Genomic DNA, 24,275 nt, shown 5'->3' with positions numbered 1-24,275 from the left:
TCACCATTCTAGATGCCATTAAGAACATCTGTGATTCATGGGAATAGGTCAAAATATCAACATTCACAGGAGTTTGTAAGAAGTTGACTCCAACCCTCATGGATGACTTTGAGAGGTTCAAGACTTCAGTGGAGAAAGTAACTGCTGATATGGTGGAAATAGCAAGAGAACTAGAAGTGGAGCCTGAAGATGTGAATGAACTGCTGAAACCTCATGATAAAACCAATGGATGGGAAGTTGCTTCTTATGGATGAGCAAAGAAAGTGGTTTCTTGAGAAGGAACCTACTCCTGGTGAAGATGTTGTGAAGACTGTTGAAACGACAACAGAGGATTTAGAATATTACATAAGATTAGTTGATAAAGCAGTGTCAGGGTTTGAGAGGACTGACTCCAGTTTTGAAAGGTGGGTAAAACGCTGTCAAACAGCACTGCATGCTACAGAGAAATCATTTGTGAAAGAAAGAGTCGATCGATGTGGCAAACTTTCATTGTTGTCTTAAGAAATTGTCTCGGCCACCCCAGCCTTCAGCAGCCACCACCCTGATCAGTCAGCAGCCATCAGCATCGAGGAAAGACCCTCCACCAGCAGAAAGGTTATGACTCGCTGAAGGTTCAGATGATGGTTAGCATTTTTCAGCAATAACGTATTTTTTAATTAAGGTATATACATTTTTTAAGACATAATACTATTGCACACTTAATAGACTACAGTATACTGTAAATATACCAAAAAATTCATGTGACTCACGTTATTGTGATAGTCGCTTTACTGTAGTGGTCTGGAACCGAACCTGCACTATCTCTGAGGTACACCTGTACATATTCTTCTCAAGAACACAAAGAACATTCTCAGGATAGATCACAGGTCATAAAAACAGTCTCAACAAATTTAAGATGGCTGAAATCATATCAAGTATCTTTTCTGACCACGATGGTATGAAACTAGAAATCAATAACAGGAGGAAAGCTAGGAAGTCCACAAATATGTGGAAATTATACAACACACTTCTGAGCAACTAATGGCTCAAAGGAGAAGTCAAAAGGGAACTCAAAAAATACCTTGAACAAAAATTGTACACAAACACATACACACAGAGGAAAGTTATTCAGCCATAAAAAAGAAGGGAGGCCTACCATTTGTGACAATGTGGATGACCTGGAGGTTTAAGTGAAATAAGCCAGACGGAGAAAACAAACACTGTATGGTATCACTTATAGGTGGAATCTAGAAAAAGAAAAAAAAAAAGCACCAATTTCATAGAAACAGAGAATAGAACGACGGTTGCCAACGGCTGGGGACGGCAGAATGGGGCAACAAAGGTCAAAGGATACACATTTTCAGTTATACAAAGAATATTTTCTGAGGATGTAACATACAGCATTATGACTATGGTTAATAGTACCGTACTGTATACCTGAAAATTGCTGAGAGTAGACCTCAAGCATTCTCACCATCAAAAAAAAAAAAAAAGCTAACTAAATGAGGTGATGTGTCAATTGATCTTGGTACCATTCCACAATGTGCATCAAATCACTACATTTATACTTAAACATATACGTTATATTTGTCAATTATTCCTCAGTAAAGTTTAAAAAATGTATCAGGACAGTAAAGCATCACCAAATAAAATATTTGGTCGAGCCAAAAGGATACTGAGAGCTTATAATGTTGAAGGTCTTAAAAAGAAATATAAAATGAGCTTGTTGGCACTTGGGTACTTGGCAAAAAGAAAAACAGGCAAAAAGATTAGCAGCTTGACTTAAAAACAAAATAAAGGAGGAGGGCAATGTAGTGGTTCCTTGCCATAGTCAGATTTCCCACTTGCAGTTTTTACCTCTTGTGAGCAACCCTGGAAGCTGGTGAGAGAGGATTCCAGCTTTGCTGCAGCATGAATTTGAATTCTGTGGCGAGGTGGCTATGTGAAAAAGTCGCCTAGGGAGTGTGAGTGGACTGCCCAGCATCCACACCTCACTAGTGATTTCCTATTTTCTACTACTTGGCCCTGGCACAGTACCTCTGTAAGGATTTGAAGGAAATGCTTTAAAACGTCCAGTAATACTTTATGGTATATTGTATGGTGCTATCTGGGATTCACAAAAATCTTAGCATATACCTGTTTCACCCCAAGAGTTTCCTGTTTAAACCTAAAACATCTAGATGTCCTTGTTTTACTATAATGTGTATTTTGTCCACCCTTGTGCCTTCTGTTATCCACTTATTTTTTTATTATGCTGATTCTATAACTACTGCTCAAAGGCAGAAATTCATTCTTTTAAGTTAAAAAGCTACAGCACTGGGCTTCCCTGGTGGCGCAGTGGTTGAGAGTCCGCCTGCCAATGCAGGGGACACGGGTTGGTGCCCTGGTCCGGGAGGATCCCACATGCCGCGGAGCAGCTGGGCCCGTGAGCCACGGCTGCTGAGCCTGCGCGTCCAGAGCCTCTGCTCCACAGCGGAGAGGCCACAACGGTGAGAGGCCCGTGCACCGCAAAAAAAAAAAAAAAAAGCTACAGCATTGTGTGGAGAATTCTCATACCAAGAAAAATGCCTAATTTTCTCCTATGCACCAGGGTTGGAAGACCTCTATAAAATTCATTTGATTATAATGTATAAATCATTAAAATAAAGTAGCATCACAATTACTATTAGGAAGTAAACGAAAAGAAGCAAACAATGTTAATGAAATTGTTCTAGGAAAGCTATAGGGGGAATTCCAATTCTGAAAACATGTAATTTTTAGCTTCTAGATAAGGAGAGTTTTGCTTTCTCGACTCCATAAACACATTTTTGTTTTTAGTATTAGTTAAGAATTAACTATTCAACATTTAGTGGTCACTGTGTAAAGTCAGTTTTTAGTAATAGAAATGTAAGATATGGTAGAAAGCATTATTCGACTTTACTAACCTCACTCATAATGTTGAATACAAATGCAAAATTAAGTGGTGACCTTTAATTTTAAATCTAATTCAAAGCATGGTCTCTTAGACTTAAGAAACAAGGCAGATAGATATATGTCACAAGGGGGAGGGGAACCAAAAAACGGAATCCAAAAAATCCCAATGATTTATCTATGTATTATAAAGTTCAAGCTGTAGCCCTTATATTCCTTTAAATGGTATTTTCTTTTGAATTTCCATTAACCTCATTAGTAACTGAATTTTTAATCAGACCCTATAATCTATCATGAATCTTCCAATTATAAATTAAAAAAAAAAACAAAGGCAGATATGTGTACCAAGTACTTTATGAAATTCACCACTCACAACTGACCTTCACATATACATTTCAAAAATCAAAAGGACACTGACATTCTTAAAACCCAAAGGCTAGATAAGGCCCACCTTTCCAATCTTTTCTGCATTTTAAGAAATGATCTGATCTAATGATGTGTTAATGTAGAAACACATTATATATTTTAACATCAATAAGGTATGACATTCAAGGGGAGAGCCAATAAACCTCTGTATTTTAAAACCAAAAGGAACACATCTTGGACACCTTAAATTATAAAATTCAGTTCTAAGCAGGAACTGTTACTGTGTAACAAATACTGCTCATATCAAAAGTGCTGGTGACAAAGAATTCAACAAAGAATTCAATATGCCCTCCCCACAGAATCTGTTCACATACATATGCATGTATCTATAACTGTAACAAGATTTTAAATGATTAAGGTGCTTAAATTTTGCACTGCAGGACTAATTCAATAAGTATTCATCTGCTACCTCTTTGTAGCAGCTCCAGTTAGAGTGAATGATCCACGGGCAAAAGCGCAAAAATGCTGTTATTTTCTGGAATGCGGCATTTGTGGCGCTGGAGTGCCCTCTATTGGTAGTGAAGAGGACACACTCATTAGCTGCCCTGCATGCATCTTCTCATTAACCCGGAGTTCACACCCATCCTGCAGCATTCTAACTGCTATTCGGGCGATGTTCTTAGAGTCATCAAGACCACTGTGAGGCCGCCCATCGTAATCCATTCCGAGTTTTTCAAGCATTATTGTCAGCTTGGTTTGGCTTCTAGGAACCTGAAAAATAAACAGCTCAGTAAATAATTCTTTAGTATTCTATAAGTCATAGTGAAGTGGAAAAATAAGCTGAAAATGAACAGTAAGAGCTAAATAAAGTTAGGCAAAGGGCAAATACTCTCGGGTCAAATGAAGCAAATAAATAAACCTTCAGAGCTTTAAAAAAATGATCTTAGTGTTTTAGATAAAAATACATATAAACAGATGGAATCCTTAAAACATCTAAAAAGTTTGCAGTTTTATAACAACAAATAATTTATGAAAGGAAATGCATTGTTTTGAACATCTAAATTTAACCCAAACTAATTTTTTGGCATGGTATTTTTCTGTAATGTATTATTTTACTTGACTGACAAAGTTTATAACTTTTATATATCAAAGGACACTATCAAGAGAGTGAAAAGGCGGTCCACAGAATGGAAGAAAATATTTGCAAATCACATACACGGAAAGGGATTACCGTCTAGAATATACAAAGAATTCCTAAAACTCAACAACAAAAAAAGCAAACAACCTGATTTAAAGAACTTGAATAGACATTTCTCCAAAGAATATAATATACAAATGGGAAGAGGAGAAGAAAATTTTTAAAAAGGAAAATGTAAGTTTCCTCAACTTACACTACTAATCAGCATTATAATTGGTATCTAGTACAAAGGGGGGAAACCACCCAGAAAAGAGCAGCCTAAGAAACTGACCAATATAAACAGATCCACAGAAAAATATAATTTTCTACTCAAAAAAGCACTGGCAATTCTGCCTTAACGTACCTAAAACTTTCTGATCACTCTAATATACTATGAGCTGTAGATGTTTTTATGCAGACCTGAAAATTCTTTTATGGTTTTAGTAATTGTTAATAATTATCCTTAGAATAAGTAAATTATTCCTCTAAGTTAAAGGTTGGAGAAAGACCCCTTACATAAGAACACATTACCACCTGGGAGTTGTAGCACGAAAAGAATCTAAAGCTGATCAGTCCCTACAAATTTATGAAATTCAGACAGAGGCACATTTGAAACTATATCACAGGATACAACAAGCAAAATCCAGACTATGGGAAACTCTATAGGACAAATGGCTCAGGTTCTTGAGGGGGGGGGAAAAAAAACAACTGCTAAAAGGAAAAAGGAGGCGGGAAAGGAATTTATAAATTTAAAAACTTGGGGCTTCCCTGGTGGCGCAGTGGTTAAGAATCTGCCTGCCAGTGCGGGGAACATAAGCTCGAGCCCTGGTCCGGGAGGTTCCCACATGCCGCGGAGCAACTAAGCCCATGCGCCACAACCACTGAGCCTGGGCTCTAGAGCCCGCAAGCCACAACTACTGAAGCCCACGCACCACAACTACTGAAGGCCACGTGCCTAGAGCCCATGCCCCGCAACAAAAGAGGCGACTGCAATGAGAAGCCTGCTCACCGCAACTAGAGAAAGCCCACACACAGCAACGAAGACCCAACGCATCCAAAATAAATAAAATTTATTTTAAAAAATAATTTAAAAAAATTTTAAACTTACGAGACATGTCACCCAACTGCAAATGTGTGAAGTTTATTCTGATCCTCATTCAACACACAAAGGGTAAAAGAAAACAAAATATTTATGATATTTATGATGATTTGATAACATTAAGGAATTACTGTTAATTTTTTTAGGTGTGATAATGGTGTGGTGGTTATGTTTTCTAAAAGAGTCATCTTTTGGGGGTTACATAATGAAATATTTACAAAGCAAATGAAATAATGTTTAAGATCTTCTTCAAAATAATAAGGAAAAGGTAAAGTGGGTAGGGTTATAGATGAAACAAGTTTGGTCATGAGTTAATAACTGTTGAAACTGAGTCATGAGAGTTCATTGTTATCTGTCTACTTTTGTATATGTTTGTAATTTTTCATAACCAACTTTTTTTAAGAAATCACAAAATTAGTGAAAAATCCACAAAAAAGGAAAAAATATTTACCAAATATAATCAAAGGAAAGAAATCCAAATGACTAGTAACATAGGAAAAGGAGCTCAGTTGCATGAGTAATTAGGCAAATGCAAATCAGAACCTCAATGAGAGGTCATCACACATCCACCACACTTACAAACATTTTAAATGACTGGCAATACCAGATGCTGGCAAAGACGTGGAGCAATAGTAAATCATACACTCTTCTTGTGAGAGTGCCAACTGGTACAACCACTTTGGAAAACAATTTTTGCATTATTAAGTAATCTCAATGTGGTACATATTCTATAACCCAGCAATTCAACTCCTAGGCTTATACTCTGGAGAAATGAGCATGCAAGGCACCAGAAGATATGCACAGGAATGTTTATAGCACCACTGTTCATAAAAAGCCCCAAACCAAAAACCACCCAAAGTAGATAAACCAACACAATGGAATTCTACACAGCAGTAAAATAAATGAACTTCAGCTATATACACAAGAAGGATGAATCTCAAATATAATGTTGAGGAAAAAAGCAAAATAAACAATACAGCCAGTATGATGCTAATTATATCATTTTCAAAAACAGGCAAAACTAAACCATATGCTATAAAGATCAACATATAAATATTAAAGCTATAAGGAAGGGTGGGAGGGAGGCTCAAGAGGGAGGGGATATGGGGACATATGTATGCATATGGCTGATTGACTTTGCTGTACAACAGAAACTAACACAGCATTGTGAAGCAATTATACTCCAATAAAGATGTATAAAAATAATAATTAAAAAATAAAGCTGTAAGGAAAAACAAGAAAATTATCCCCATGAAAGTATGGATTACAGGAGCTCTAGGAGGAAGGAAGAGGGTTAAGTGGGTGGAATTTACAAGGGATTTTACTCTAGAAACAATCTGTCAAAATCCACTTTTCTGTACATAGTTCTCAATTTTAAAATGCTAAACAAAAAAACAAAAAAAAATGTTTTGAGAGAAAAGCACCTTTTCTCAGGAAAGGATGTGCTTCACCAAAATGTGGTTGTAAAGGGAAAAAGATGACCCAAGATCTAACATGTGATAGAGAAGCAAAGGAAATCTTCTAGGATGATTTTTTTTTTTTTTTTTGCGGTACGCGGGCCTCTCACTGTTGTGGCCTCTCCCATTGCGGAGCGCAGGCTCCTGACGCGCAGGCTCAGCGGCCATGGCTCACGGACCCAGCCTCTCCGCGGCATGTGGGATCTTCCCAGACCGGGGCACGAACCCGTGTCCCCTGCATCGGCAGGCGGACTCTCAACCACTGCGCCACCACGGAAGCCCTAGGATGATTTTTGAAGAAGCCTGAAGAACAGCTCAGATTAGAACAGGATTAAAGGTTCCAGAAAGCTAGTCTCCAAGGTAAAAAAGGAAAAAAAAGAAAAATTGACACACCACCTGAGTGTTTTGAGTACTGAAAAGTGATTTACAGTTTGAATGGAGAGTAACAGCATAAGAAAACAACTAAAGAAGTCAATTATTAAATCTGGGGAAAAATGAATGGTAGCTGTTTAATGGTGCTGAACCTTCACTTTGCATTGCAGGAACTCAATAGATACCTCAGACTGAAAATTCAAGAAATAGCATAAATATATAATCTGGAAACAGGAAAGTTAATATGAGAAGAAACAACTTTAAAAAGTTAAAAGTGTTTGGGAGAATAGGAACCAGTACTGGTGAGGGCCATGGTGGAAGACTGCCATTTGTTATGAGACTTGCAATATTATTTTTAAAAATTTACACTACACACACGTATTAACTTTGATAAAATTAGAATGAAAAATCAGTGGGGAGCATTTGTTCCACAAACAATCCATATATTGAATACCCCTACAGTTTCAAACCTCTGTTACTGAAGATCATACATATATAGTTACCCTGTTTAAGTAACAGGCTGAGTGAGGAATATAGCTTATTTTTCTAAACTCACATGAACATAACTATTTGGAATCTGAAGAATAACAACTAATTATATGACCTTTTTCTGTGAAAAGTACCTAGTAAATCATAACTTTATGTGCATGCAAAATATAATAAATTTATCAAGAGCAATATAATCAATATAGAAATCTTACCTTGTAAAAGTTTCCATATGACTTTCGAATATTGATCCACTTTTTGGCAAAAGGTGGATATTTGAGCCTGCTTAGCTGGCACTGAATGTTCAGGAACTTACTCATATCCCATGAACTTAAATCAAAAGAGGAAAAAAATCTGGATTAAATAAATGCTATACCATTCTTAAAAATGAGAATTTTAAGTCATTCTATTTGTTTTTATTTAGACATCACCTTTCTTATATTCACACGTAACATCAAGCTTAGAAAATTAACTTCTCTTCCTCCAAAATAATAATTCAAAAACAAACTTTAAAAAGCAAAGTGGGGGGCTTCCCTGGTGGCGCAGTGGTTGAGAGTCCGCCTGTCGATGCAGGGGGACACGGGTTCGTGCCCCGGTCTGGGAAGATCCCACATACCGCGGAGCGGCTGGGCCCGTAAGCCATGGCCGCTGAGCCTGCGCGTCCAGAGCCTGTGCTCCACAACGGGAGAGGCCACAACAGTGAGAGGCCCGTGTACCGCAAAAAAAATTTAAAAAAAAAAAAAAAAAGCAAAGTGGAAGTTGGATATATTAAATTTTTTTTGACAAACTGTCTAATTCTTATTGGGCTCATCTTGACCATTTTTATGGTTCTGATTACCTAGGCACACCTCTATCTTGTTGAGTTTTTTTTTTTTTACAACTCTAAAATAACTGCTCAGCTTACTTTTAATGCCAAGTTTATCACATTAGGAAGTTCCTTGAGGGTATGCTTTGAAATAAAACAAAAAACACAAACAAATGAACAAAATACTTGAGAGAAACAAACGTAGCTGATATCAAGTAGTTAGAATGCAATTTGCTCTGCCACAGCATATGTTTCTACAACACGAATCAACCCATGTAGTTAAGTAGGAGAATCCTGGCTGTATCATGTAGAAGTTATGTTGCCTCATATGTGGTTTTTCCTTGGCAAAGGGAGTCAGAATTGCAGCAGTAGAAATTATAACCTTCAGCAGGAAAGAAAAAGCTCTCAACTCGGCCACTGTGCCAGCAACAGGAGTACTTTTAAGAAAATTAAACAACAAGCACCTGCCCCCACAATCCTCTGGCTTCTGTGCCTTTGTAACATCCTCTGAGGTGCCTTCTACAGACCCCGGGAAGCTTGTCTGGGCTGTCCAAATTATTTCTGGGGGTATCAATTATTGTTTTTGTTAGTCCTCTGGTTACAAAATTGCACAGATTTTGAATGATCTGTCCCACAATGTGAGGTTTTTTACAGAATTGCACACACCACGTTATGACAGAAACACCTGTGTACTTTAGCACGAACACTGCTCATTCATGTTGAAAATCAGGAACAGGTTTCTAAAGAGGCCCATCAACATTTTCCCAAACTTCCATTTTTAAGCACAATTATGATAGGCCTAAATTCAATGCTCTTCTCCTACTGCACCTGAGGGCCTCTAAACCCTTCACTTAGGTGACACCTCAGCTTTTGTCCACAATTTGAAACAGAAGTTCATTAGGACTTTCTTCTTCAACCTTAATAGCATAGGGTATAGGAGGTGGCTCAGCACAATGCTGTTAATCCTGTTTTAATCTCTCTCGTCTCCCCACTTGGCTCTTCATTTAACTAATGCTTCTGGAGCATAATTTTGAGCTCAGCACTATAGTAAGCAATATGAAAGACTACCAAGTAGCAAAAATCCTTGCTCTGATCTCCTTGCAAACCTAAGTCTTACACACATGAAGTTTAGACATCAGAATATTTAGTCAGATGCCAACATGAATAGGACATATCAGAGGCTGTAAGGCTTCAAGAATAAGGTCAATGTGAGTTGTAGTGTCCAAAATAAAATATGAGGTAGGCTCTGGGTAATAATAAAGAAGAGTCAAGGAAGAGAACCTTCCAGCAGAGAGGAAAGCTGTATGGGTAAGAGAGGAAGGATAAACCGTGTGGTTCATGGGCCAGCCTGACTGGAGTAAAAAAGAAAAACTGCAGGAGGATTAGGCTACATGGGCAGGGTGGGATTAGACAACAGAGCCTTGAAAGCCAGACTGAAGAGTCTGGACTTTCTTGAGCAAGGAAGTGTCCTGATAAAAACAGCGTTTCAGTAAAGTCATTTAAGTTTTATACATTAATATTTAATCTTCTTCTAGCACTGGATCAGACTGTTACCTCTGCTTTCCCTCCTCTCTCTGACATCTAGGACTTAAAATTTAACCAGGAATAAGAATGTAAAAGAAAAGCTACTGTCTGTTGTGGGGACTCCTTTAGTAAATAATATTTTTTGTGGTTATTCTAAAAGTTGGATGAGTTAGGACATCTTTAATCTTAAAAAGTAGATTAAAAAAGATAAATTTCCTTAATACTTACCCATCTGTTAATATGGAATATTTATACTTTGTTCCTAATTCCTTCAATTTCATCCAGTCAATGACTTTTTTCAGTACCTGAGGGAAGGTATCCGCTTTGTCTACCTGATCCTGAGGATATGAAAGTAAAATATATAAAAATCTGGGTAGTTACATGTAGTCCTACCCAGAAACAAACACTGGAGGGAAAGAAACAGTAGGAGAAAGTCTTAACTATGATCTTTTAAACTCTTCATGGTTTCCTAGGCTAAGATTCACCTAAAATTCCATTTTTAAGACAGTTAAAAATTGTTTATAGCCAAGTATTAGGGACTGCTTTCAACTGAAGTATAAAACCCTCCCCAGATTAAGATTTAAGATCATCCTCAGGGGTTCTCTTTTTTCAGGCCTCAACCTAGTGGCTTACTGCTTCTCCAGAGGGGAGAAAAGGGAAATCTCTCCTCAGCTGAAAACCACAGCCCTCTACACTGGTTTCCCTATCTCGAAGTTCACATCCAGAACACATTACACATCTGAATGATCCATCACATCACTCGCATACTTAAAACCCTCCAAACACTCCCCAAGGTCTTCCAGACAAAGACACACAAGACCCTTCATGATCTAGCTCGCCTCTATCACTTCAGCTTTATTTGCGACCATTTTCTCACTAGCCCATAAAACACCTGAACCATCCCGAACCACTTACAGTTTTGCCCTTCACACCTGAAATACCTGCCCAGTCATTCTTTCCCACCTATTTACCTATCATTGACTCGGCCCAAGTTCACCAACTTGAGTTTTGCCCAGGACAGCCCTCCCTTCCCTCTGTCAGAGGGAGGTCTTTCTACAGATGCCCATGACACCCTAATGAAACACTGACTGTCAGTCTTCCTAACTGTGACCAGTGTTTTTTTCTGTCTGTCCCCGACTTACAGATTGTTAAGTGAGCTGAGGAGAGAGACTGCCTTGACCATCTTTGTATCCACCGTAGCTTGGCCAATATTGAATACTTTAGCAGGCCCTCAAATATTTGTTGAATGAATGAATAAAGGAACTAAATAAATCAACAAAGGGCCTACCACATTAGAATACAACCAAAAATCAGAGGCCTAAAAAAATTAAGCTATATATAAAATCAGGTTGTAACAGATACATTTTAAAACTTCATCTCCAAGTTCAACATGGTAACTAACATTTCCTTCACTAATGCTCCATACAAATGAAATGATTACAACTCCTTAAAAGGAAAGGCTAAAAAAAACTTACCAGGTGTAAAATGTGCTTTTCTATTTTTTAAATATTACAATACAAAAGATCTTTACCAAGCAAGGAAAGTATCACATTTAATTATTTACAACAATAATTTTTTTAAACTATAAAATAAATCCCTAATTTCAAAACTTCTTTCAAACTCTAAAAAAAGGAACACAGAATTATAACCTGAGTAATTCCAGTTAGATTGATGCAGAAGTCAGAAAGCTGTGTGTTAATCTCTGGTCTCACATACTGCTGAAACGTATCTTCCTACAAGGGAAGAACAGCAAGTTAAAGTATTTTGAAGTATTTTCTATGACTTAAGATACATGATACATAACGTGACTATGTCAGCCACATAAGGTTGTAATCTTATAGATGGCTCAAGGCACAGATCTCTCTAGAGTTTCAACAATTAAGGATAACTATTCCCAAAGTACTCTAATTTTTTAATTAAAAAATTATGCTTCATAGTTTAAAAAAGTTTAAGATAGAACAAGTACCTGAAAGCAAGGCTTCAAGCCAAAGTTTAACCAGAGGAGCAAAATGTCAATGATTTTGTTTATAATATTTTGAAACTGTAAAGCCTATTAACGCAACCTCTAGTTCAAGATATTAAGATCTTTTTAAATAACGTAGTATGTTGAAGAAATGCCAGTGTGCAGTTACAAATAAATTAGTTCAGATTCCTGCTCTCCCATTTACTCCTGACTAGTCCTTATTTTTATATTAAGATTCCACTAAACTGAATTCTGAATAAACAAAATTTAACTATATGATATGTAGTCATTTAAAGGGCAATAATACTACTGATTATTTTAGCAATGTTTAACCTCTTCAAGCAGCTTTCATGATTGCCTTCATATTTTATGCTCACAACAACTTTGTGAACTCAGTAAGGACGGCATGGTTATCATCGGGCTCAGGTCTCTAAGCATTTTTTCCTCTGGCCCAATGCTGCCTCCCTAAACCAGATCACACTAAGTCACTTGTTAAAAATTAAGGACAATTTCAAAACCTAAAGATTTATCGGCAGCAATTATTAATACTAGGTAGCTATGGAGAAAAAGACAAAGAATATTACTTACAGTACAAGATTAAAAAATTAAGAAAAATCATGTTTATAAAATTCTTTTTACACACTAGTGTATTAAGCAGATGAATTATCAAGTTACTAACAATTATAAAAGAGTAAAAGAACAGCAAAGAACATTTGAACTTCAAAAGTTATAGATGTTCTTTACTTACCAGACATATTGCAAAAGGAAAAATTCTACTTAATTGAATTTGATAGATAAATGAAGTCTATCCTTTTAAATATCAGCGTTTTGTTTCATAATTTTAAATGAAAATCTTAAAAAAATATATGCTGCAACTTCCTTTACCATTATAAGCAGGTACTACAAAGTGTGACATTAATAAAATTGTATTTGCTATTTAATACTTTCAACAGAATGATGCCAGAGGACTATGCATTCATTGACCAAATATTTAATAATCACTTAAATAAATTACATAGTAAGTTAAAAGGTGATGAGGGTTCTTAAAAAGTAGAGTAGATAAGAGGGATCAGAAACATTGGGTCTGTGGGGTATTCAAGCTACACTATTGCACAGAGAACCAGTTAGACTTTATTTAGAAGGCAAGAGTTAAGGAATGCCCAGAAGGAAGGACGGACGGAAGGAAAGGAGGACAGGAGGGAGGAAGGGAATTAGCAGCAAGATCTCTGCAGGAAAGGAATTTGAGCTAAAGCTCTGGGAGGTGAGGGGGTGGAGCATGCCTGGAATTTCTGAGAAACAGCAAGCAGGTCAATATGGTGCAATCAGAGGTAACAAGAAGCCAGATCACATAAGGAATATGACTTTTACTCTGAGTTAAATGGGGAGCCATAAAAGAGTCGTGAGCAGAGGAGTGAAATGCTCTGACTTATATATTATAAGGATCACTCTGGTCACTAGGTTGAGAATTGGCTGCAGGGAATAAGAATAGAAACAGAGACTGGTTAAATGATGAACAAAAGCAGCAAATCCAGACAAGAAATCAGTGGGACTCAGACTACAGTCATAGTAGTGTGGTTAAGTGGCTGGGTTCTGGATATATTTTGAAGGCAGAGCAAACAAGTCACTGATGGCCTGGATGTGTGATGTGAGAGAAACAGGAGTTAAGGATGACTCCAAGCTTTCTGGACTGAGCAATTAGAAAGACAGAGTTGCCAGCCCTCAAGCTAGGGAGGCTGAAGATAAAACAGGTTGCGGGTAAATTTGGGACACGTTAAGATGTCTGTTTAGATGTCCAAGTAGAGATCGTAAGTAACAGTCTGGATTTGGGACAGAGGACGAGATTGGAGATATGTATTTGGAAGACATCAGTATGTAGTTTCTAAAAGCTATAGAACAAGATGATAGACGAGATCATTAAGGGAGAGGATCTATATAGAGAAGAGGACCTGGGATTGAACCTACAGCATCCTATATTAGGAAGTTGGGAAGAGAAGGAGCAACAGCGAAGGAAACTGTGAAGGGGAACCCAGTGAGGCTGGCGAAAATGCAGGAGAATGAGGGGTTCTGGCAGTCACTTGAAGGAGACAGTGGTCAATTCCACCAGGACTTAGGTAAAGGTCCAAAATGACACTGAGGAGTGATTTTAGTGGAGTGATGGGCTAGAATACTAAATTAAACCTACAAGTGGTATGGGTTTAACAGAGAATGGGAGGAAACAGACAGAAGCGTATGTAACTTTTACAAAAACCTGCTGTAGAGGAACAAAGACACGGGGTAGCTGGCAGGGAGTGGGATCAAGTGAAGGCTTTTTATGGTGTGAAAAATAACAAGTTTGTATGTGATGGGAACGATATAGTAGAAAGCAATGAATCATTCATGTCTAAATGAGGGATGAGAAGGTCTAGAGCCATGTCCTTGAGTGACAGAGAGGAAGTAAGATCTAGTGAGTTATGCAAGATGATTTGCCTTCATAGCTGTCATTTTTTTCTTTTAATTTACTGACCTTTAATCTGCTTTGGACAAGGAAATTATATAAATGGGCTGATTAAGACTATAACTAAAAGAGGCTTCAAACAACAGAAAGAAAAAACTACGCATTTTAATACACCAAGCCTTTTTATACTTACTCCCAGTGTGTTGGTGGCAACTGGGGATACCACGCACGTGGTACTTCTGGGTAGATGAGCTGTTACAATCCTTATTCAGGATTTACAAGGCAAACAGTATTAATTTGGAGGGATCCTGCTGAGTTCCTGAACTAACAATGCACTGACGATGAGTATCTAAAGCAAATATGTTATATGGCTTAGAAGCCAAGGTTACAAGAGTTGTTTCCCCCATAAACTTTTCACCAGAAAGCTAACTAGTTTTAAGTTGAAAGGTAATTTCTATACCTTATCATTTTTATAGATCAGAGTATACATTAGTCTACCACAGTGGTTCTCAACCCTGACTGCATACCAACTGAGAAGCTTTAAAAAAAAAGCTAATGCCAGGGGCCCCACAGAACAACTAAATCAGAATCTCTGGGACAAGGACCAGGCATCAGTTTTTTTTGTTTTTTGTTTGTTTATTTGTTTTAGCTACTGGAAAAGGAGAGGAGCAGACCCTGAAATTATTTTATTATAGCCCATCTATTAAGTATGCAGCAAGAGCAAACACCCCCTCTTTAGAATTCTAATTCTAGCTGAAATAGCAAATGGGACCTTAGTAGCCAACCCCAGAATAGCTGCTGCTAAAAATAAAATTAAAACAATTCACTTACTATTTCTAAGGTATGAGTATTCAGTAAAACAACAGGAAATTCAATTATTTCATGTATGAACTCAGGTGGGTTACCCTCTTCACAAGTGGCTTCGAAGTCAATAACACAAATGTAGTCGTAGTAACTGTCAGCACAATTGCCCTCTTTCAACATCAGCTTCTGCTTCTTATAATAGTTTTTCAGTCTCTTCTTTAGTACATCCTTTACACCTCTAAGGAAAATAAGAATAAAATTAACGCTTAGGTGAATTTTACAGGCAAGAATCTGAACTCTTACCTGCTGGCACTGGGTTGAACACTGACAGCATTATCCCAGCATAATTTAGCAAATGTTAGCCAAAATAAATGTAAAGAAAGCAAAGCTAATTTAGCAAAGAACTAATTAAAACAGAACGTTTAATACAGCATCAATATTTTAATTCACACGTACCTTTTCATTTTTCTAGTATGATATATAAAATATATATTGGTGTTTCAAACCATAACCTTTGTCAGCATACACTACCTACACACCCCTGTTGCCTTATATAATAAGATGACATACATGATACAAAACCCGAAATTAATACTGAATTATTCTGCTGACCAAACACAAATTTCAGAGAATGAAAATTCAGGAAAATTGAACATAGTATGCTCTCTCTTTACTTTCTTTTGGCTTTTGTAAGTTAGACAACTAAAAAAATCCACATGAATTTGAAAGCATTATGAGCCTAGTAGTATATAAAGTTGAATGTCTCTTAGCTATTTAACTAGGAAAACTAATTTAGGAGACCCTAGAATAAACCATGCCCAGAAGAACACTGTCATAGTCAGTAGAATCTTAATTGCAACTACATTTCTTCATTTATCGTGGGTAGAATTGGATTCAGGCGATTTCTGTTTTACAGGTGTTTTAAAAATATACGTTCCACAAAAGGGAGGTGGGGCAAAGTTGTTCTAAATTTATGACAATGGTGGGTAAAGGCGGTCACATTCGTTCGTCAAACAGTATATATTACTTCAAAAAATCAAAAGTCGCAACCATTACTTAGACTTTCTTCACTGTTACTTGGCTGAGTCCTGTAAGGGCTTGTAAATTCAAAATGGTAGTAAAAATAAGAGGATCTAAAAACTGTAACTAATGGGAAGTGACAAGGAAGGCATTTTGGCCCCGTCACCAATTAGTGACCGTTAGAAAAAATGTTTCTAACCTTTTGTTTTCCTTTCTAAACTACCACTAAAAAGGAATCTTATCCATGAAAAATCCTGATAATTAACCAGCAAGTTGTTTTAAGACAAAATGTGTTAATATGTTTATTTGCTTGAGATTTTCCAGACTACCAAAACCTAGGATGGAAACCCTCAACTCCTTTCATATTAAGGTATCGTGCATGACCTCTAGGAAGGAAACCCTCAACTCCTTTCATATTAAGGTATTGTGCGTGACCTCTGTGTCATGGGACAGCTTTGGATTGCTTTGTCTTAATTTCTTTTCTTTCTTTCTCTCGTTTTTGGAAGAAACTATAGTTTACTAAAGGTGAAACGTTATTTACTAAAAGGCTGTCTGCAAACCTAATGGCAACATAAACACGTAACCAACCAGTTACTCCAGAGAGAAAACTTTATCTTTAACATCTCCCTTGCCCCTCCACATCCAAACAATCACCATTTCTGCCAATTCCAACTCAGAGAAACATACAGAATCTGGTTCTCCTGAATTCTCTCCGGTGGAGCTCCCATTAGCTTCCTGGACTTTGGCACACGTCTCCCCTATCACAGCCCTCCTCTTCATTCTTCACCTTGCTCGAGAGCCAAGCACTAGCACCACCTTCCTGCTGAAATACTTCAGTGGCTCCCTTCTGCTTACAGGTAAAATGCAGACTTTAGCACAGAGTTCCTTCACCACTAGGCTACGACCTATCATTTCGTCATCTTCTTCAGATGCTCCCCCTCCCCACAGTACGCTGCACACTGCAGACAAAACACAATACAGGCCACGTCCCGAAAATGGGGCATGCTTTCCTGTTCCATAGCTTTGGTTGTACAAAGAAAAAGCAAGATCATGTAGCAGAAAATATACAAACAGAAATTAGGAGTTTTGATTTCTTTTCGCCCCAAATACCCTCCCCCTCCCTTTTCTGTTTTAAGTCAATTTAAATGTCACTTCTGAATCCCTGAGACAGACTCTTCCACATTCTCATGCTGCACTTGGCCAGACCTTCGATACAGCTCTGGTCACTCTGTATTGTGATTATTGGTTTGTGTATTTTCCTAAAAGACTGAAATGTCCAAAATAGGGAGTAGATCTGTTTTACCTTTATAACATTATTACCTAGTAAAGTACTTACAATTCAGTAAGTGTTTGTTGACTAAATGTATAAACATACATTTGATCTCTCTAGCTCCCATATAAGTCAGGAATGAGCAACTGATCTTCACACCTGGGAAGAACACACATTTTGCCCAGAAAATCTTAAGTAGGCTACACGTTGTATTCCCAGAATAGAAAAAGTCAGGGGGAAAGGAGGTAAAAATCTTCTTCACAAATTATGGAGTAGACAATCGAGAAGGGGAAAAAAATACATGTGTGCTCTTCTGAAAAGCAGTGAAGCTCTACTTCAAAGCAAAGAGGAGGAATACTGCTTATAAGAGAATATGGATTCGGGGGACCTCAAAACAATAAGTTTTCCTCTATTACCTGTAGTTATTTCTTTCTAGATGCCTGGCAATTCTCTTGTGTATCAAGAAGCTACATGTTTTTCTGGATCCCAAAGGTCATTCCTGCCCCATGCCCCAAGTCAAAATAAAGTGATTTGTTTCACAAAAAGTTATTAAAACTTAAGTATGTATACATCTCATTGAAGATACACACACATGCACACGTACACACTCTTGAGCTGGCTAAGCTGCATTATTTTCTCATTCAATATACAATTAAACATAACACTATCATACTGTATATTTTTAGAAACTAAAACAGAAGAAAAAATACTTCCTAGTAGGTGAAAGTTGTTTTTTTTTAATTACCTGGTTTCGAAGAAATCTTCTTTATAAAAATAATACAAATGAACAAGAAAAAGGAAAAATACTCAATCTCGTTAATAAGTTATAATTATCTATCAACCAAATGATCAACTAAAAAAATTTTTTAAACATACTCAGTATAAAATGATAGATACTCCTATACACTTCTGGTAGATAATCAAAACATTCATCAACTTTAACTCAGCAATACTACTCTATTGTCTAAAAGACTGACAGAAATAATCAGAGTCACACAAAGATTCATGGATAAGAATGTAAATTATAGCTGTTATTTGAATTGTTAGTAATGGTTATCTCTTTATAATAGGATTACAGATATTTTTCAGTGTTTTCAAGATTTTCTAGATAAACATGTACTACTTTTATAATTTTAAAAAGTTATTTTTAATTACCTGGTTTCAAGCTTGAATTCTGAAAGTTTGGCTCTGAGCTCTTCCTTACTCATTCTATTAATGCAACCATTCGTAATAGCAATCTCTTTGTAAACTGGGTCACTGAAATCACTTGCACTGGAGGTAATGAACTTAGATCCTTTTGTTTCTTGGCCATCAAGTCTCCATCGCTGCTTTTTCTACCACACACACAAAAAATATATATATATAGTTTATAATTAGTACAAACATCTTAAATATTCAAACTCCTAAGGGCTCTTTGTGCTAATATGTTCAATAAAAAGTGCTTAGGAAGAAGGAGGATGTGTTTCCAATACGATTTACCCTGCTCTCTTCTCAGTCACGAGGTTCCTTACAGGAAATGAAGCTAAGTAAAAAGAGCACTGGTTTTGGGAGTCAGAGCAACCTCAGTACAGAGCCAGCTGATTGTTTAATAGTAGCATAACCTTGGGTAATTACTTATTACTCTGAGCTTCAGTTTCCTTATCTATAAAATAAGGTATAATAATAACTGTCTCCAATGGTATTTGGTATTGCTAATGATAAACAGTATTTGGGAGAGATTATTATAAGGATCAAATGAGATCAAGTATATCAGGTTCCTGACACCATACCCAGCATGGCTATTAATAAATGGTAACTTTACTAATTACCATCACAGACTGTAGGTCAGACCTTTTCACAAGCAGTATTCTAAAATTTACAAATGAACCAATTTTTAAGTTAACTTTTACAACATTACGCATGTATACATCAGTGCCTTCCTGAGAATTTTTTAACCTGACTTCGTTTCACAAAGTTAACAGAAATTGGCCAATATAAAAATTAAAGGGACCAGAAATCTGATTCAAAGCTTGCTAGTACCCAAGGCAAAGAAGGAAATAAATTCAGTTCCAAAACACACAATTTCCAAAAGTTACACATATATCAGTTATTCAGGAGAACTATACTAACTATATTATAAACCTTTCCTCCTTTCTTAAATGAAAATCCATGTTAAGAAGACATAATTTGATTCTAATCACACCACAGGTAGTCCCAAATTACTAATATGTTAAGTTCCAAAGATTCATTTACAAGTTATTTTCCACATGCAATGTTACAAATATTAGGTATGTTACAGAATTTTCAAAAATACTTTGGAATTTACTAGCAATCCATACTAAAGCTTGTTAACTTAGTTATAACTTACCACATTGTCCCCATGTGAACTTTAATGACAGATTAAGGAGGGATAACCGTGGATAGGACACAGTCCCTGAGTTGGAACTGATCCTGATGGTTCAGGGACTATTTCTCACTCTTAGCTCTCAATTTAATGCAACACACATTTAGCAGATACTGTGCTAGAATACTTAAGAATTACTCTCTCCCATCTCCTCTGAGGAAAGAGGACAGGAATTCCAATGCATAAACTGTCCATAAATTGAAGAATAATTTTTTAAATAATTTTATTAATTTATTTTTTTTTGGCTGCATTGGGTCTTCATTGCTTTGCGTGGGCTTTCTCTAGTTGCGGCAAGCGGGGGCTACTCTTCGTTGCGGTGCGCAGGCTTCTCACTGTGGTGGCTTCCCCTGCTGCAGAGCTCTAGGCACACGAGCTTCAGTAGTTGCAGCACGCAGGCTCAGTAGTTGTGGCTCGTGGGCTCTAGAGCGCAGGCTCAGTAGTTGTGGTGCACGGGCTTGGCTGCTCCGTGGCATGTGGGATCTTCCCGGACCAGGGCTTGAACCTGTGTCCCCTGCATTGGCAGTTGGATTCTTAAACACTGCGCCACCAGGCAAGTCCCTTGAAGAATAATTATATTGAAGTTCCTTGTTGACCAATGTTTTAAAAACTTTATTACACGGATATTTGACTAAGATAAGAAAATAATTAGCTTTCAATACTATATTAAATTTACAATGCCTGGCTACTTTATCATTAGCATTTAATCAGGATTCCTGATTTATCCTTGTCTTTACACTTACAATGAATTTTAAACTTCGTCTTCAATTGGGTTAAAATTGGTCAACAACGAGTAACAGTTTGTCTACCAAAACAAACGTCTCATTTAATTTAAGCAAATTTTCTCCTTGGTTAAATCCTCCCTCTGACTCACTTGCTTAATTCTTATCTAGAACTGTAGCTACAAATATTACCCACAAGTAACACTTAGGCCTCTTCTAGATATGCTACAAATCATGATTTCTATAAAGAAAGTTCTGCTTCCTCTCCTGGGTCCAACCCTAGCCCTCTTCCTTCAGTGAAGTTTAGGACATGGTGAAGGTCCAGTCCTCACAAACTGTGGTCTACACTAATGGTTTCCAAAGAAAACCCACTAAGACAACCCACTAAGGAGCAGAAGGAAAATATTTAAAACCCTGTATGTATTATTAATCTACAAAAACACAAAATTAGTTTACTAAGTAATACATGGATTGATAATGGTGCCCTCCCCAATGTCTGTGTCCATCTGTCACATGTCACAAAGTACCAGCCATACAATGAGGAAAGTAGGGACAGACTCCACCATACAAGGGAGAATATTCACCTTCATGATACTGTGACATTTTGCAATTTTCACACGTCCCAGTAAATGGTTGCACGGTTTATATTATCCCAAATGAGAGAATCTTTACAATATGGAATTGACCGTGAAAATCTTTTATACCAAATGGAGGCTGACTATCTTCTGGTAAAGTACTTAAAAGTGCTATTGAACTTACAAATGAGTTACATATTTCCTTTTACAAAATGGTATTCCAAAATTGCTGTCATTTTCTGTGATGAGAAAGGGATTAATAGCTTGATCCTTAAAAGTTTTTTGTTTTTGTTTTTTGCGGTACGCGGGCCTCTCACTGTTGTGGCCTCTTCCGTTGCGGAGCACAGGCTCCGGACGCGCAGGCTCAGCAGCCATGGCTCACGGGCCCAGCCGCTCTGCGGCATGTGGGATCTTCCCGGACAGGGGCACGAACCGAACCCGTGTCCCCTGCATTGACAGGCGGACTCTCAACCACTGCGCCACCAGTGAAGACCCTGTTTTTTTTTTTAAATAAACCCTATTTGTTTCAAGATGAAAGAAAATATGTTTTAACAATAACTTAGCAAGTAACTGCTTATCAAGAGAAACCTCTTCTGTGGCAAGAACATTTGGAAAATAGATGTTTTGGAAGTGTTTCCATTATTTTATTGCCAAAAAAAAAGAAAACCTGCTCATTACCTATTTAAAAAAAAAAAGCCTTTGCGTCTACACATAAAAAACAAACAAACTTAGAAGCAGAATTAAACTTGGTTACAATCCTTCCAAAAGAAGAGTTCTGATGAAATTTGAACCTACTTGGTTAAAAATATAAAATTGCAACACCTATTAGTTTACAAAAACAATTTTGTTGACATCAAAAATAATGAAAATTTAGTTAGCTGAAATCCAACAAAATATTTTGCTTACTTGAGCCTGAAAAAAAAGACTGTATCATTGTTTATTAAAAGCATCCAACAAAAGGTTTTTAACAAATATGATAGTCACTAACATCAACTAGGAACATAAACTCAGGCCTTAAGTCACTGTATCTCAAAGTTTTAAGACCTCCAAATCTAATGAAGTGTATTCAATCACACTTCTCTCATTAAAAATAAAGTTTTTAAAATTATTTTTAAACCGACTCACTTGATGATGTTATTGACAGTATCTCAAACTTAAGAGGAATGGCGGGGTAGAAGAGTGGTTCTTTAGACAGAAGGGACATGGAGGCCTCTTTGAAAGTAATATCATAAGGCGAAGCAGATAACTATGCAAAAGACCCAGGGGAAGAGAATGCACAGCAAAGGAAGCACACAAAGACCCTTAACAAGAAAGATCATCCGCCATAAAACCGAGTATGCTGGGCACTGAGAGCAAAAGGGAAGAGTTGTACGAGGTGCAGTTAACAATGGAGAAAGGAGCCAGGTCCTGTGGGCAGCAAACTGAAGACTCAGGAGGGGAGAAACCGGTCAGATTCATGTTACTAAAAGCTCATTCTACCTGCTATGTGGGGAATGGGCTGTAGACGGAAAGAACAAGAACTAGGAAGCCTCCTGCAAGTACCCACACTATGAGGTGCTCCGCATTCGTATGTTATTAACAGAAAATGACCAATTCGGGTATTAGATCGTTCACACTCTGCAGCGCCAGTCAACAATAATCGTATGTGTCAAAAAAGATGAATAAAGAAGTTTTAAGACGGTTTTTACAACTCTGCCACTGTAACTAGGATCTATCAGTGAGCTATCAAACTCATTAAAGGTTATCAGTCATACATTACGTTTATATGAGATAGCTGTAAATAGGCGAAAACCAGAGACGAAGCTCCAGCTAACAGGCACAATCTCCTTTTGCCAAGCCTGGGAGCTGGGCTTAAAGGTCTAAGAAGTGATATAGCTAGAGCTGTGATGGTATTTCTAAATACATCAACTACCCGCTACAGATTAGGGCTACAGAGAATGACAACAGAAACCGTGCGCCCAGAATGCTTAGAGCAGAGTTCCCACGCAGAGCTAATAAAACCGCGGTTCGCATACTTCTCTTCTGGGCTGTTTACTCACTTCCAGACAGTAACTGGGACCAGAAGGGGCTTACTGACAACCACCCCCGAGTAAAGGTTCCCGGAGTTGGGGCCAGGGAAGGCGGCCAGGGCTGGGGCCCCAGGGCGCACGGGTTGAGGATCCTGAGGGAAACCCTCGAAGACAAGGGCGCGCGGGCGGATTCTCACCTCGGAATTCGGGCGCTGCGCCTCCTCCCCGCACGCCGACCCCCGCGAGCCGCGCCGCGCGGGAGCCACGGCCTCGCCGCCGGGCTGGTGGCTCTGCTCATCCTCCATGCCGCGTGTCACGTAAGAAGAGAGCTGCTGGGGCCCACCACTCGCTCTCTCACTCGGCCAAGCCCGAAAGCCTCACCTTTCTCCGCTGAAAAATTACCGGGCTACCGTTCCCGCGGCGGCGACCACACAAACTCGAATGGACACCTCCCACTTCCGGGAGCGTGAGGCGTCCACACGCCGCGCAGGCGCGGTGAGCCGGCGCGCGGAACGCCAGCGCCTCCGCCGAGGAAGGCAGTGGGGGGGGGGGGTGGGTAGAAGGAGAGATGGGAGGAGCGAAGCGGGGGGGAGGCGCGCGCGGGAGAAACCGAACGTTGCGTGCGCGGGGTTGAAGCGACGCCAGAGTCCAGGCTGTAGTCCCTAGAGATTCCGCCAGAAGAAATGACCCGTCACCATCTCCTGAGAAGTAAGCGAGGAGTATCCGAGAGAGAGGTGAATTTTAACCATAGAGAATAGCATTTATAAAACAATCTACGTTTTTCCATAAGGCGTTTGAGACGCCCACTGCTGGACAAGAAAAAGCAATAGGTCTGGAGTTACTACGAAACTGAACAAGTGAAACAACTGTTTTCAGACATTGGACGACAGGTAGTTCCGGACCTTTGTAGCTGAGAGAAGAGA

General features: G+C 38.2%; 1 protein-coding gene across 1 annotated transcript; it reads right to left on the bottom strand.

Annotated features, from left to right (window-relative positions):
• Positions 1-3,261: 3,261 nt before the first annotated feature.
• ERI1 (exoribonuclease 1) lies at positions 3,262-23,767 on the bottom strand. The gene is made up of 7 exons (XM_082863874.1): positions 23,550-23,767; positions 18,822-19,000; positions 15,404-15,614; positions 11,825-11,908; positions 10,404-10,513; positions 8,062-8,176; positions 3,262-4,026 (listed from the first exon to the last, which is right to left on the bottom strand). Exons 1-7 carry the CDS (start codon positions 23,655-23,657, stop codon positions 3,784-3,786), a joined length of 1,050 nt encoding a protein of 349 aa, XP_082720000.1. The 5' UTR covers positions 23,658-23,767; the 3' UTR covers positions 3,262-3,783.
• Positions 23,768-24,275: the final 508 nt, after the last annotated feature.

Source organism: Leucopleurus acutus (assembly GCF_964270905.1).
Source record: "Leucopleurus acutus genome assembly, chromosome: 21".
Taxonomy (NCBI): domain Eukaryota; kingdom Metazoa; phylum Chordata; class Mammalia; order Artiodactyla; family Delphinidae; genus Leucopleurus; species Leucopleurus acutus.
The sequence above is the reverse complement of the archived record's forward strand: the minus strand, read 5'-3'. Positions and strand labels throughout refer to the sequence as shown.

Coding starts and splice junctions, on each gene's coding strand:
- ERI1 (XM_082863874.1), bottom strand. CDS start 23,657: ATGGAGGATGAGCAGAGCCACCAGCCCGGCGGCGAGGCCGTGGCTCCC. Junction 15,615..18,821: donor GAATTCAAGCTTGAAACCAG/GTAATTAAAAAT, acceptor TATTTTCCTTAG/AGGTGTAAAGGATGTACTAA. Junction 10,514..11,824: donor ATCTAACTGGAATTACTCAG/GTTATAATTCTG, acceptor TCATATCCTCAG/GATCAGGTAGACAAAGCGGA.